Here is a 15,311-nt window from a genome sequence, read left to right as displayed (position 1 = left end):
AATAGAGAAAGTGGATCGATGTTTCTTCTGAATTTTCTCCGCATCTGTCACACGCGGAAACACCTTAAGTGAAATAATAATTTATTTAGTCAATTTTTTGTTAAGTAATTGGAAAATTTAAAATGTTTTCTCGAAAATTGCTCAAATCAATGTAAGAGAAGTATAAATCTTGTATTAAAAATCATTCATTTTGTAGAAAGTATCTCTCGCAAATTTGGAAGAGAAATTTTTTCATACTAGTTTAGACAAGAGTTAGTATCTCAAAAAACCATAACAATCCATCACAATTTTTTTGAAAACGACGGCAGATAGAACAAAACGCAAGAAATCCTTTCTTTTTTTGTAGTAAAATGATAGAGATTTTCCTCTTTTACTTGTTAAATTAATGAGGAATTTGATTTAAAATTGAAAGCGCAGGTAATATTATAGAAAATCAATGTAAATATTTATTTTGAAAGTAAAAACAGACACAGAATGTGATTAATATTTATAATATTATCAAAGTAATTTCCATATTCAAATTATTTATACGCTTCGAATATATATTTGAATACATATTATATTCGAATAGTAAAAAAAAATTATATATAAGATTCTTGGGTATGTTATATAAAACAACTCATCAAAGTTCATATTTGTTTTAAAGGATTATTTATATGTTTTTCAAGTGTTTGAAGTTTGAAATTTTGTAAACGTACTAAAACTAAACATTAAATAAAAACATTTAAATTTAAAACAAATTTAATGTCATAGGGGTGTATAGACCTAAATGAACACAGAAATATTTTTATTTTAAAATATGTTTCAAATTCTAAACCGGAATGGATTATATTAAAGAAAAACTTTTAACAAAGTCTAATTGAAATCTTTCATTAACAATTACTAACGAACTCGACCCGCGCAGTGGTAAACATCATTAGTAATTTACTTTATTTTTATTTATAGGCAATTTTATTACAGAGATGATATACAAATTACAAATTGAACGAAATTAAATGTTAATATTATTTCTTCAGCCTGTTTTTTCCTAATTGATATATTTTTAGATCGATAGACGAAATATATATATATATATATATATATATATATATATATATATATATATATATATATATATATATATATATATATATTGTATGCCTATATATTGTTCTTAAAAAAAAAAAAAATTATTTAACAATTTTAAATCAAACTCTTTATTAGTTGTTATTTCTTTGAACTGATTCGTAAATCATTGGAAAATAAAAAATAAATGAAAAACATATGTGTATTATTTTTGGCATTTGAAAACACATAATTTTTTTTTAAAGAAGTTCATTTGAAATGAACTCAAAATTACTTTGGAGTGTATCGATTTACAAAACAGTTAAAGTAATAAATGTACCGTTAGAAGCTTTGACATTCAGTTATCGAGGAAAGAGTAAAGGTTAATGATTTAGTCAAAATTGGAAAGGTTTGAGAAATTTATCATACTTGGGTAAATACTCAAGAGGCCTAAACTTAGCAAGGGCTCTCCAAAAAGTAGCTTACAGAAACGGTAACTGTGCATTATAAACAAGAAAAAAACCTTATGAGTATACAATAACATGAAAGTTTTTCGACCTTTTAATTACTTTACTAAACTTATTTGGATAAAAATTGGAAAGCTTAATTAAAATTTAAAATTTTAATTTTCATAACAAGTTTATTAAAAAAACTGTACAGTTTATTTTATAAATTATTGCAAATTAAATAATGAATAATAAAATAAACCAGCAATTCTACAAAAGTAGGTCTCACTGTATTTTATACAGATATCTAAATTATTCCCATTTACTATGAATATGGGTTCAAATAAGACCTAATTTATATGTATATCTCTAATGGATGGTGTCATATACATACCTATACCTTGAAGGTAATTTATTAATTATTATAACATAATGATAATTTACACTGATATTTGAATATTATAATTGCTTGAAATTTAAATAAACAAATATTTAATTTTAATATCTTCTGGTTTTTGCTACCACAAGAAAATATAGTTTTTAAACATTATATGATAAGATTGAAAACATTATCTGACTAATTTTGAAAATTTTGAATTTGTGTAGCCCTTTTAGCTCAGGTGGTATGAATAGGGTAGCGGGTTCGATTCCCGCTGTTGCAACAAAATTAGTTTAAATAATAGTTGTGATGGGCTGGTGTAGTGCATGGTATATACATGAAAGAGGTGCACTCAGCCTCTGAAATTGAGGAGCTGATAAATGAAATTATCAGCATAAAGGTGGTAAAAGACATATACGGTATCACAATGGGTTCTATAGCCTAAGTGTGTCCTTCGTGGGCAGCCAATATAACCTAACCTAACCTATTATTGGTAACCATTTATAACCATTTAAAAAAATAGAGCTGCTTTTCATTAGAACTTGAAACCGTCCATTAAAACATTAAAGAAACATCTGATTTAGGGATTATATTTCTCCCTCCAAATGACGAAAATTTTGTACAAAACATTGTAAAAAATGTGTACCTTTGTATAAATGTAAATGAATCTGTATATTATAATTTTATAATATTCTATAGCCAAAAAATTATCTTCGAGTATTTCTAAGAATTAAGCTCTACAAACTGAATAAACTAGCAACTATAATATCGAATAATATTCATTAAGTCGTGATATAATAATCATCTTTATTTTCCTATAAATTCATTTTTGTATTGTGATTTTATCATTTTGTGTTTTATCAAGAAAGTAATTATGCTTCTAGAAAGTATACAGTGAATTTTGTTTTAATGGTTTTTTTATGGCCACATAGGTATCATATTATGTACAATTTAATGCATGTAAGGTTATCATGATATTAATAAACTAAACTATTAAAACAAAAACATTATTCCTCTCTTGAAAATGAAAACTTAGAATACTCGTCGGGAAAACTGAAGTCGGAAAACAAAATGAAAATTTACTCTTGTGGGAATTTCATTTGCTCGTAATAAAATTTGTAAATACCCACGTAGCCGGGAACTTATGAATTATGCTTTATAGTCAATGTACTCTTCGTTTTTCCAATGCCAATTTTCATTCGAATAGAGGAAACATATATTTGTTCTGATTACTGATTTAGAAAAATTATTTTCAACTTATATTGATTCTACATTTTATGTTACATTTTAAGTTTTTTAACTTTATAACTAACATCTGTTTGTTTACTTGTTAAAAGGAACTCTTTTCAAATGAAAAGTATCTTTGAGCTGACTGATGAACATGAAACTAACCTGTTACAAAGTAAATGTTGAAATCATGAATTTTCGATCTTTTTAAATAAATTGGTTCGCGATAGGAATTTACAAATTTATTGATTTTAAATATTATTTATTTTATATTATTATTATTTGTTTTGTTTACTTTAATCATGTATACGATATTTATTATCATCAAAGTCTCTCGATTATAATTGACAATTTGAAAATTTAGTTTAAAACATGAAGACAATATTGGCTGTCCTATAAATGCTAAAGCAGAAATGCATTAAAAAGGATATGATAAAATAATTTCTGCTTTTATCTACAGTTGGTGCACACCATACGGAAAGGTTTTGTAATACTTGAGAAAATCCCGTCTCAAAAGTTACACATGGGCTACATTCCCTTTTTTTTGGAACTGTTTTATTTAATTTTTTTCCCGACTTTTTTCTTCTTCTTTTTCTCTTTCAGAAGTCTTTGTCTATTAGAATCGTAGTCTGGTGACGACATTTGTGTTTATTGAAGTGTTAACGGTATGATTACTGCTGCTTGAGAGTTGAAATGTATGATTGTTGAGTAAGGAAATATTTGTTGTCGGTTAGAAAAAATTTAATGGTAAAAATTCTTATCATATTTACGATTTTATTCAGATTTATTGTTTTCTAGACGTAATATTTTCTTCCAATTTTCGAGTGAAACGTAAATTTTTTAGAGTGTCAAATTTTCTGTTCTTAAAATGATTTTGTATCATGTATCATGATAATAAATTAATAATGATTGCTGTTGTGTAAATGAAATAATATTTTTGGTATATCAGTTGTAATATTTATTTATTTATAAATAAATATTATTCATAAACACATTAAATAAAAATTAAAATAATGAAATAATACAATAATAAAAACACATACGTTTATTTTTGTTGTGGCTATTATGAAATGGTTTTTTTAATTGATATAAATTATTAATAGATTTATTTTATTGTAAATGGGAAATGAATGTTTTCTTTTATGTTTTATTACATGTTTAATCGTATTTTATTTTCGATGACTTTTTATTCTATTTTATTTTAATATTTCATAATATCCTGTTTAATTGTAATTTTTGTAATTGGTTTATTTTTCAAGAAAAATCGAAATGAAAAAAAAATAAATATTTATTTCATATAATAGTTTTTTTTTTTCACTTTAAAAAGATATGTTGAAAATCAATAAGCTCTATATTATTTACAAAACAGATTACAGTTCTACTAACCTTGTGTAAATGCTGGCTATTTTAACGTCCACATACATAATATATTCTGCAAATCTTGTACACCGCAAATGGAAAATGCAGTTAAAACAACTCCACTGTTTAAAGTGCATCTGTTGGCTTCATTGAGCTTTCCCCTTCACAAAACAGAAATTGCCTTCGTAAAGAAAATGGCTTCATGCAACCATTTTTCGAATATTTTGTCGCCCTAAGCTTGCTCTGACAAAATATGCCTCCTCTTTACTATTGAAACGCACGCTGCTCTATAGTTGAAGATTTAGCTCTCTCATATAATGCATATATGCAAAATTAGTCGCAAAAACGAAGCAACGAAGTTCGAAAAATTTGAACAGTAAGTCAGTTTTGAATGTGGTTTTCGGCATTCGATTCATAAAAATTCGATTCAGGAAATTTTGTGACCTAAATTAATTTAAAAGAAATTAAAAATATGCATTTTATAATTGAATTTTAAATTAACCGTAAATATAGATAATTCACAATTCGGTTAATAATGATGAAAATGATACCAAACTTATTACACGGGGGTTTTTGTGGTCGCTGCACACGAAAGTTACGGCATTATCCTTAGCGATTTAGACCGGGTATCGATATATCAGTCGCGACATTGCCTTTTCCCCTTACAGATTATTTACCTCATATGAAATGATTCTGATTTTAAATAACATTCAAAAAGAAATCATTAAAATCGGAGCTGTTATTGAGGACTCCCTAGTAAGAACATACTTTGATGCAATCATATCGGCTTTTACGGTTTTTTTTTTACACATTCTATCATGCATATAGAGGTCCAATATTTAGTTAGCAAATAGATATAAATTAAAAAAGAACAAACAATATACAATTTTCTTCCATCAAGAATTAACTATAGGTTAAAGTTTATATAATATTGACTTAAAACAATATAATAATAAAATACACGTATATAAAATGTAATATAAATTGGTGCCAATATTCTATAGATTTCTATAATTAATAATAATAACTCAACTCTTGTTGTAAAACGGATATTGTACTAAATATACATTACCTACCTGCTAGACTAGGTATACTTGTTTAGTAAAAGGTATATACGATAATAGCAATTATATACATCATTAGCACATTATATATCTATAACAAAAATATAGGGTGTGCAGGATTACGTGCTCCACCTGTTTATATTAAAAACGATTATTAACAAGTGAAAACAAACAATTGACTGAGTTATTTGTTGAAATACCATGCATAAATAGTGTTGATTACTCTATCACATTGCACATACAATTTATATAATACAAACTATACAATTTACGCCTAATTTGCGTCCTCACGGGTAAACAGTGATGCTTACGAAAAAATGTTTCAACAAAAGTTGTTTATTTTTTGATGAGGAACATTTTTTACATTTAAACTTTTGTTCTATCTCTAACGGCTTACAAGAAGGGTCTTACGGACCCATAGGTCAAGACCCAATTTACCTTTGTTGCTCATTTACGAACTCGATCTCACTTTTTACGTCCTGAGTACACTGTATAAATTTTAGCTTGATATCTTTTTTCGTTTTTGAGTTATCGTGCCCACAGACGGACGGACGGACGGACAACCGGAAATGGATTAATTAGATGATTTTATGAACACCTATACCAAAATTTTGTTGGTAGCATCAATATTTTTAAGTGTTACAAACTTGGGACTAAACTTAGTATACCTTGCATATTACATATATGCATGGTATAAAAATTATTATTAGAACAAGTGAAAACAAACAATTGACTGATTTAATTGTTGAAGTACCATGTATACCTAGATAGTGTTGATTACTCTGCCACATTACACATACATACATGTCACACTTATATAACTAATAAAACCATATAATACTACAATCTCACGGGTAAACAGTGATGTTTACAAAATGTTACAAACAAAAGTTGTTTATTTTTTTATAAGGAAAATTTTTTACATTTAAACTTTTGTTCTATCTCTAACGTTTAACAAGATGGGTCCTAGGGACCCAAGACCCACTATTTACAACCTCAGCACGCTATAAAAATTTCAGCTTGATATTTCTTTTCATTTTTGAGTAATTGTGATGACAGACAGACAGACGACAGACGACAGCTGTACACACATCGTGTACCATGGTTCACATGTTTTTATGGATAGTTAATTTTTAAATTAACAAAAAACAATATAATTTTGAAGAATAAGAATGCTATACAGAGACAAATTCCGTTGTGATATTTTATTACATTGTTTAAAAAACATGTAGATACATGACTTTTGATTCTAGGCACTATCCTTTTAATACCTATCTCAATAATGTAACAGTTATTATCTGCTAGAACGTGCAATTTTAAACAGAAATAAGGGAATGTCAGAGCTCTTTCTGTTATTTCGAGTATACTTTTATACTCGAGAGTTTTATTTTTTATAAATAATCATGTTCGCTATATAAATTTGATTTTACTAGTAATATCTCAGCTAAAAATATGAACTGTTTTGAGGCATCTGCATTACTTAGCAATTGCGATTTTATTATTTCTATTAAAATCATTCGGTTTAATATTATTAACACAAAAATAACTCAATTCGTAGTATTTTTCTCCTGTTTCTCAGTAAAAACGTAACTACATTTCATTATCGAAAAATATAGTTGAAAACAACTTTCGTATTGGCTATGATTATTGTTTTAATGTTATCTTCAATATACATATTAGTACCTACTCATATGTGAATATATAGTACCATATGCATACAAATAAAATAATCACATGTACGATATATAAATGAAAACCGAACCAGAATTCAACCTGAATTTGCAACGGAATGCAAAATAAAAAAAAAATTTGGAAAACAAGTGTGGGTTCACAAGAGGGGAAATAGTGTATTTAGTTTAATCACTTTTCTTTAAAAATGTTTTTTTCTAGAAATCAATTTTTATCGCTACTGATTTAAGATATTTTTAGGTTAAAATGTGACCACCAAGAAAATAGTAAATTTTTTTACAGGTTTTTATTTTTAATCGAAAATAAGTAGCTTTTGTCTACCAAATTTTTTTTCTACGCTATATTTTATAGCCTTAAAACCGTAAAACCATTTACCAAATATTGCGGTGTATGAAAAATTTTTCCCCTACAACAATGAAAGCAAGAAAAAAAAACAGCAAGAATTATCCCGTATAAGAAAACTAAATACTGAATTTGTATTCCACATCAAAATGAGTCAAGAAGCCGTGTTTTCACGTTAAATCAACTTGTATAATAACCGTACAGTTGCGTTACGTTGACACACAAGTATGAAGTCGGTAAACAGATGATGCCCGGAGCAAATTACGTTTAATGTTAACAAAGTTGCTTTCGACTCGATATTTTCCTCTTTTATTATCTTATAATCCTTCATTATCCTACAATCTCAGGTATTTGCCCCCATTGTTACTGTTATGAGTCGACCATTAAGAAATTAAAGCTTCCATTAAACGAACTAAGGAGAAAATAAAAGGGAATTTTACTTATTGCAAGATTCCCTGCGAAGAAGATAATTGACATTTAAGAAGTAGATGGCTGAGGACGTAACTATGCTTCAAAAATAGTTTATTCGGACTTCAATATCTCGAACTTCAACTTGTCGAAAGCTCCCATGATTTTTTTTTTTCTGTGTCATTCAATCTATCGAGATTCCACAAAAGTAAAAAAGCTCTTTGCTTATCGTTTTTATCTTTATACAATTTTTAATTATATTTTTAGTATACTTGTACATTTACACATATAACAAAATCAATAATCAATAAATATTATTAGAGGTTCTATTCATATCCATATTGTAGGTATTCCTGATCATATTGAATCAGCCAATATAAACGAGCCGAGGTAATACATTTGATTGTTTTAGCTTTTCATATACGTTCTAAAAATAATATTACATTTTTTTCTCTTCACTGAACGATGTTTTGAAATTGAAATAATGTTTTTCAATAGATTGATAAAAAACAAAGTTAGAATTGTGCCTCGAATGTATTTATTTTTAGGTTTTTATATTTGCCACAAGTAAATAGCTATATATTTATAAAGTTAAAAGTCGTGTGAGAGTAAAATATAAAAGTTTCTGTTTGTAAAAAATGTTTTTACTTAAACGTTTTAAATGGACGAAATTATTTTATCATGATTTTATCAATGAATTTTGCCGTAAATAAACTTGTTGTTTATGCGTTGAGTAACTTGTATGTTTTTTCTCGGAAGTCGTCAATAGTCCTCAAGAGTCCTCTCGGCAGCTCCGTTTTGATGATTTCTTTTTTTAAATGTTTTTGTATATTATTTAAAAACAGAAGCCTTTCATAAGGGGAAATTATCTGGCGGGGAAATAATAAGTAATAAAGTCATAAACATTTTTTTCAAACAAAGACTTTTTGTTGTTAAGAACCATCAATTAATACATCTTAATATATATATATTTCTTGTGTGCGTGTGTATGTAATTGAACTCCTCCTAGACGGCTGGACCGATTTTGATGAAATTTTTTGTGTGTGTTCGTGGAGATTCGAGAATGGTTTAGATTTACAATTTGGTCCAGTACAACTGTTTTTGAGGGCTCCGTACCAAAAAAATGAAATTTCATTAAATGGTGGGAGCGCATATAAATCATATCACATTATGTATACTATGTGTACTATGTATTTTTAATAGTATTCAGGTATTGTCAATAGGCATTTATTAGAGCCATATGCGAGCGCAGCGAGCTCTACTATCAAAGGTCAGGCCAAAGGTCGAAGGTCAGGCCACTCCAATAAATAGGAGTTAAATTGGGGTTTAGCGGGATGGGTTTAGCGGACAGGCTAAACGTAGTATAGGTATTCATGAATTGGAGTTACGTTTTTACGGGACAACGTCCGTCGGGGCCGCTAGTTTATTTATAATATTATTAAATTTATAACTTTGTTAAAACATTAAAATTAAAAAACTTTCATAAAAAGAATTGATGTTTTAAATATAAAAATAAAATTTATCTTTGTATATATTTTAAAGAAGTATCTTTACTTTAAATCGTTAGAACTAAAAACATTAATGTTCGTTATAGAGGGTGCTTCATAACTCGATGAACAAAGTTTTAGAATGTATTCTGCGAACAATTTTCAGTTGAAAGTGGCTTATATACTTTTGTTCGAAAACTAATAGTTAAAAAGTTGTGGGCACTATTGAATTTAACTAATAAAGTAAAGATATTGTTGAGAAAAGTAATAGGGAAATTTTTCTTCGTACATTACTAGAGAGACTATTTTCGACCATATTAAAAGGCCGATGGACACTCCCAAAGGCCAATGCACACTTAAGAAGATTTATTTAATAAAAATTATTTGATCTGGAAACCGCCCCTGATATTCCCGCATAGATGTTCTTGTATTTTCGTCACAAGATCTGTAAATAAAGTGACTATCGGCTTATTCATGATTTTTAAATGGGGGCCATTAAATGAATCAAGTGTCACCATAACAACAATATGGAAAAATTACATGGCCTACCAGTATAATTTACTATTAAGTTTCCTCCTCTTGACTACTTTCTTGAGTAAATAATAGTGCCCATAACCCCTTAACTATTTGGTTTTGGACAAAAGTATATGAGGTACTTTTCATTTAAAGTTGCCCAGAGAATACTCTCCTCAGCTATGTCCATCGAGTCACGGACCACTCTGTATGTATGAAATTATTCTTTGAAAATCAAAGTAATAAAAATTTAGTTAAAATCGATTATAACGATATTGAAGAGACCAACAATTATGGTCGTCAGTCGTTATAATCGACAGTCGATATAAACGATATGTATATCCCAAAAAACAAAAGTTATATAGGATGAAGAGTGGTGTTTTTGACCAGGGGGTGGTTACCACTCCTTCTAGGGGGTGGAAAAATATATGTTGAAAGTGGCAACGGAAATCCATAGACCGATGAAATCTAGAGCAAAAAGTATCAATCAATTATATTCCGAAAAGTCAATACTTTCGTCTTAGAGTTATTGACGATGAAAATTCGGCCGACTAAACCCTCTTAAAATACCTTTTTGACAAATTTTATAGAGCAACTTGTATATATAATTTGCGTGATAATATCATATATTTTAAGTAAAGTTATTGTTTTACAAATATATGTTTTCAACAATAAATTCACTAAGGGCTTCACATAAAAAACTATTCAACACCAAACATAAAACCTCTATCTCCTCTTGTTTCCAAATTTCATCCCATTCTTTTAGCCCTTTCGGTATAAGGAAAGCAGAATAGAAAAATCTACAAAAGTTACTTCTTTGCGTCATTCATTAACTGTTGCTACCACAATAATTATGAAAAACTAAACAGGGTTTAAAAAGGTGATTTCAAAAAAAAAAAAAAAAATTCACACGAATACCTTTGTAAAAAAGTTGAAAGAAAAAAAAATCATAAGGAAATTTGAAAAAGTAAGATTCATCATCATTAAACGGCCTGTCAAAAAAAAACATTATCTCATACTTTTTTTCCACGAGATTTTGAAATTTCTTTCCTAAAAATGCTTTTTTATGCCGTGGAACCGTGCCAACACCTAAAAACATGATATTTATTTTGAATTTTTTTTTTGTTAAATTTGATTTTCAATTATAAACCACACGAAATACTGCAACTTAAAAAATAAGCTTTTTAAAAAATCCATTTTTGTGAATAAATGTTCCTATCTAGTTTGTGAACAAAAATCAATCCCCCTGTCACAAAGGGAATGGGTTGTTTCACCTGGAAATCGATATTGAATAATAAGTTGTATATTTTTCATAGTTTCAGACAATAATTCTAACATTTTGATTATGTTTTTTTTCAGATGTCCAAGTATGAATTACACATGGGTGCTACTTTGCGTGGCCCCTATTTTAACATGGGACATTGGCGTCATGGCCTCAAAAATGTAAGTATTATTAAAAAACTTATTGTAACAAACATTCGCTCATATTTTAATATATTGAACCTTGAACCCGCCTTGAGCTAAATTTATTATGCAGTCGGGCTATTTTATATGATAACTAGCTGTTGTTCAAATCGATATCAATTAGATCAGTAGTTTTTTGGTATTTACGTGGTGAGGGAGGTATTTAATTATCAGGGGAAAACTAACGTTTAATTGAATGTAAAATCAATAGTAAATGTTACAATTTTTGTATGTAATAATATTTATTGAAAATTGAAAAATGTTGGCAAATTCCCAAAACTTTTTGTTTAACTCTTGCAAATTATTAAGCATTCAGGTTAGTCTTGTATAAAATGTCAGTCGTATTTCGAAAATAATTTGGATAAGGTTATTTTTTTATGAACAACGTACTGTATGTGGAATATTGTCCCAAGGGTCGTCTGGAAATGGTAATTTTGATCATCCAAACATATGGTCGAATGATAATTATAAAAAAAAGTATTCAAGTAAAAAGTATTGTTTCACTATATCAACACCGTGTCATAAGGAGCTCCACTATGTGAATATACGCTATAAAGGTGGCCATATTTCATTTGCAGTTTTTCATGCAATAAATTTTGTTTTGTAAAATAAATTTCTTTTTTAATTAATTGTATTACAATTAGTTTATTATTAGACAGACGGGTTGAATTGAAATTATTAACGAGTTTATAAAAAACTATCTATTATAATAATTATGATTATAAAAATATAAACAAATCATAAGTATCACTATCTATGAATTTCAATCAGAAGTTACCAAAAATTATATAAAATTCACTTAGTTAATTCTTTGCAGCTTTAATTATTATTACCTAATTGTCGTTTTTGCTGACGTGATTGCTGACGTGAATCCATAAGATTTTATCCTACGAAATATAGTCTAACGGGACTATAAGAGTTTTCACTTCAATAAATACGTTGAAAGGTACCGATCGTCACTGCATCACTCTTCCTTGTCGACGGTAGAGTGTTGTTTTTCCACCTTGTCGACGCCATTCATATGTGTTAATTATTTTAGAAAAAAAGGTTCATGAAATAGGAACGATGTATAAGTTTTTTGTAAACATTTTCCAGTTATGAAATTTTAAATGTTTTGAATAAAAATTTTATTTGTGAATTATATAAAATTAATAAAACAACTAAAAAACAAAATTAACTTACTATTAAAAATTTAACTTCGTAAATAGAAATATCTAAACAAAACTTTAAAAAAACTTTTTGGTTATTTATAATGTTTGTGAGTATACTTTAGGGATTTATCACCATGTTTATCTATTTTTGTATTTTTGTTAAAAATAAATTTTTCACTCTTTTTGAAAAAAACAAAACAAAAGCGAAAACTTTTAATTGCTTTTTATAAAAACTAAAAATTTTGTGACTATTTAAAAAAAAATTTGAATAAAATAACAGTAATTAATGTTATATAATTATCACGAAATTCACGGAAATTTTATATATTTTTGATAAACAGGGTTTTCAAAAAGTATCCTTTCCCTGATGTGGGAAACTAAAGTAAACAATAGGGGAAAATTTGAAGAAAGGAACTACTTCTTTGTAAAAAAAAACTATAAACTAAACATTTATTGGAATAAACAAACTTTAAAATAACATTCTAAATAAATCATTGAATTCAAATTCTGCCGAACCTATTCGATTGAAAAAAAAAAATCTCTAACAAAAAAATGTTCGCTTTTTTATGAGCAATGATCTTCTTGTTTAAAGTTTTCATACATTTCTTTCAGTACTGAAAATGGGTTAATTGTAAAATATCCTTGAATGTTTTCTACCAAAAAAATGTTCGCTTTTTTATGAGCAATGGTCTTCTTATTTAAAGTTTTCATACATTTCTTTCAGTACCGAAAATGAGTTAATTGTAAAATATTCTTGAATGTTAAGTTCACGTTCAAAGTTTGAATTATTTTCCTCTTTCAAGCAAAACAATTTTTACCTAGCTTGTCCCTTTTTCTTAAGGTCCTTAAAGAGGTCCTGAAATCTTATTCTATTAAGCAAGGCTATTCCCATACTTTTTAAAAACCCTGTTTACCTGTGTACATATGTTTCGGAAGCGGGTTTATGTTTAATGCAGTATAATCGCCAGATCATACGTTTAAATTTTTATCTTTAATATATTTATTATCCAGTATTTCCAACAGACAATGTACTCATACGTTGGTATTTTCATATTTGTACAGACATGAAATTTCCGCCAGCACAATATTGGCAATTCCAATTACATTAGTTGTATGTACTATTTGTGTAAATATACCTACTTTCTTTTTTTTTTTTGGAAATAATATTAGAGAAAATTGAATCTTATTTAAAAAAAAAGAAACTTTTCTTTTATAATTCGTGAAATTTTGAGTATTGACCAAACATTGAAATTCTGTTTTCTCAAATGTTCATGAATAATAATTATTTCGTAGATTCTTAATCTCAATTGATAAAATTAATCTGAATGTAGCAAATAATTCATTTAGAAGAAGATAAGAAATATCCATTCTCGAGCCATTTTGAAAATTTTAATATTTTCATGACTTGAGGGGATAAAAAAAAACAAAAACATGTCAAAACGTCATGTTTCTTCTCTGAGTGCAAAACATAATTGAAAGTGTATGACATCGACAAGATATTTTAATTTTGCTTATACATATCCATCTTAAAAACACAAAAAGTCTCTTCATTTTCTTACAAAATTTATTATATACTTCTTTATACATTCTAAATGACATCAGTCATCAGTGTTTTTCTTCATTTAATATTGCCTCTATAGTATGGACGCTGTTGAAATAAAAAAAAACTTTTAACAAAAAGAAAACCGACATCAAAAGAAAAAAATAAATGAATATGCACTAAAAAGGAAAAGAATGTATGAAATTGTTCTTGCAGAGTTGTTTCCTTGGCTGATACCGACTCCAAAAATAACAATAATTTTAACTACATTATATTATAGTTATTTTTTACTTTTTAGAGCATATTCATTAAATTTGGAAAAGTTTTTCTTTTTAAGTCGGTTTTCTTTTTGTTAAAAGTTATTTTATTTTTTTATTTTGTGATTTAGTGAAGTACAGTAACTAATTTTTCACTAAAAAAAGAATCATCGAAATCGGTTGGCTTGATATTGAGTTATTCGCCCTCTTGTCGTGCATGCTTACTGCAAATTTAAGAATTTTATGGTTTTCTCCTGGATGCCGATGACAGTAAACGGGATGCACCAGCTTTCAAACAGATAAAGAATCATCAAAATCGGTTCACCCACTCAAAAGTTCTACACACATAAAAAAAAAAAAAAACAGTCGAATTGATAACCTACTCCGTTTTTGTTTGAAATCTGTTAATAATGTATAGTCAAGATGAGGGCGGGTATACAGGGGCGGGCATTACGGACAGGGGAAATGGGAAGGTACGAGAAATGATGAAACACACCAGCTATGTGTATATTTATGTAAAAGAAAATTGTTTTGTACACATATTTCTTAGGTCATTAAATAATAAATACGAACCTGAATAGTAAGAGAGATCATCATCTTGTGTTAAGAAAAAGGTAAAATTGGGATTTCATTTTGGAAGGAAAGACTGTATATTTCTTCTTGGTTATTAATTCAAGATATTCTCCTTTCTTTATCATCACTTCTTTTTAAAATAATTTGGTATAAGTAGTGCATCATATATTTAGAACACTTTTAGCTAAAGTCAGAAATCCTAAAAAATTATCGGATTTTAGTTTATATGGATCTTTACTAGGATTTTAGTTTATGTGGACGTAAAGTGTGGTGTTCATGGGCGGTGAGACAAGCGGAGATAATGAGACTAAAGGATAGTATGTGCTGTATTTGTCTTAATAGTTGACATTCTCGAGTGAATCGAATGA

General features: G+C 27.8%; 1 protein-coding gene across 8 annotated transcripts in view; it reads left to right on the top strand.

Moving 5' to 3' along the window:
• The window catches only part of LOC123291644 (glutamate-gated chloride channel), a 132,495-nt gene that overhangs the window by 41,489 nt on the left and 75,695 nt on the right, over positions 1-15,311 (top strand). For all 8 annotated transcript variants that reach the window (XM_044872003.1, XM_044872002.1, XM_044871997.1 and 5 more), the window contains exon 2: positions 11,318-11,401. In XM_044872003.1, the coding sequence (XP_044727938.1) occupies positions 11,328-11,401 (74 nt within the window). In that variant the 5' untranslated portion in view covers positions 11,318-11,327. The remainder of the gene's footprint in view (positions 1-11,317; positions 11,402-15,311) is intronic.

The sequence above is a fragment of the Chrysoperla carnea genome, chromosome 2, assembly GCF_905475395.1.
Source record: "Chrysoperla carnea chromosome 2, inChrCarn1.1, whole genome shotgun sequence".
In the NCBI taxonomy this organism is placed as follows: Eukaryota; Metazoa; Arthropoda; class Insecta; order Neuroptera; family Chrysopidae; genus Chrysoperla; species Chrysoperla carnea.
This window is presented reverse-complemented; position numbering and strand designations above follow the sequence as displayed.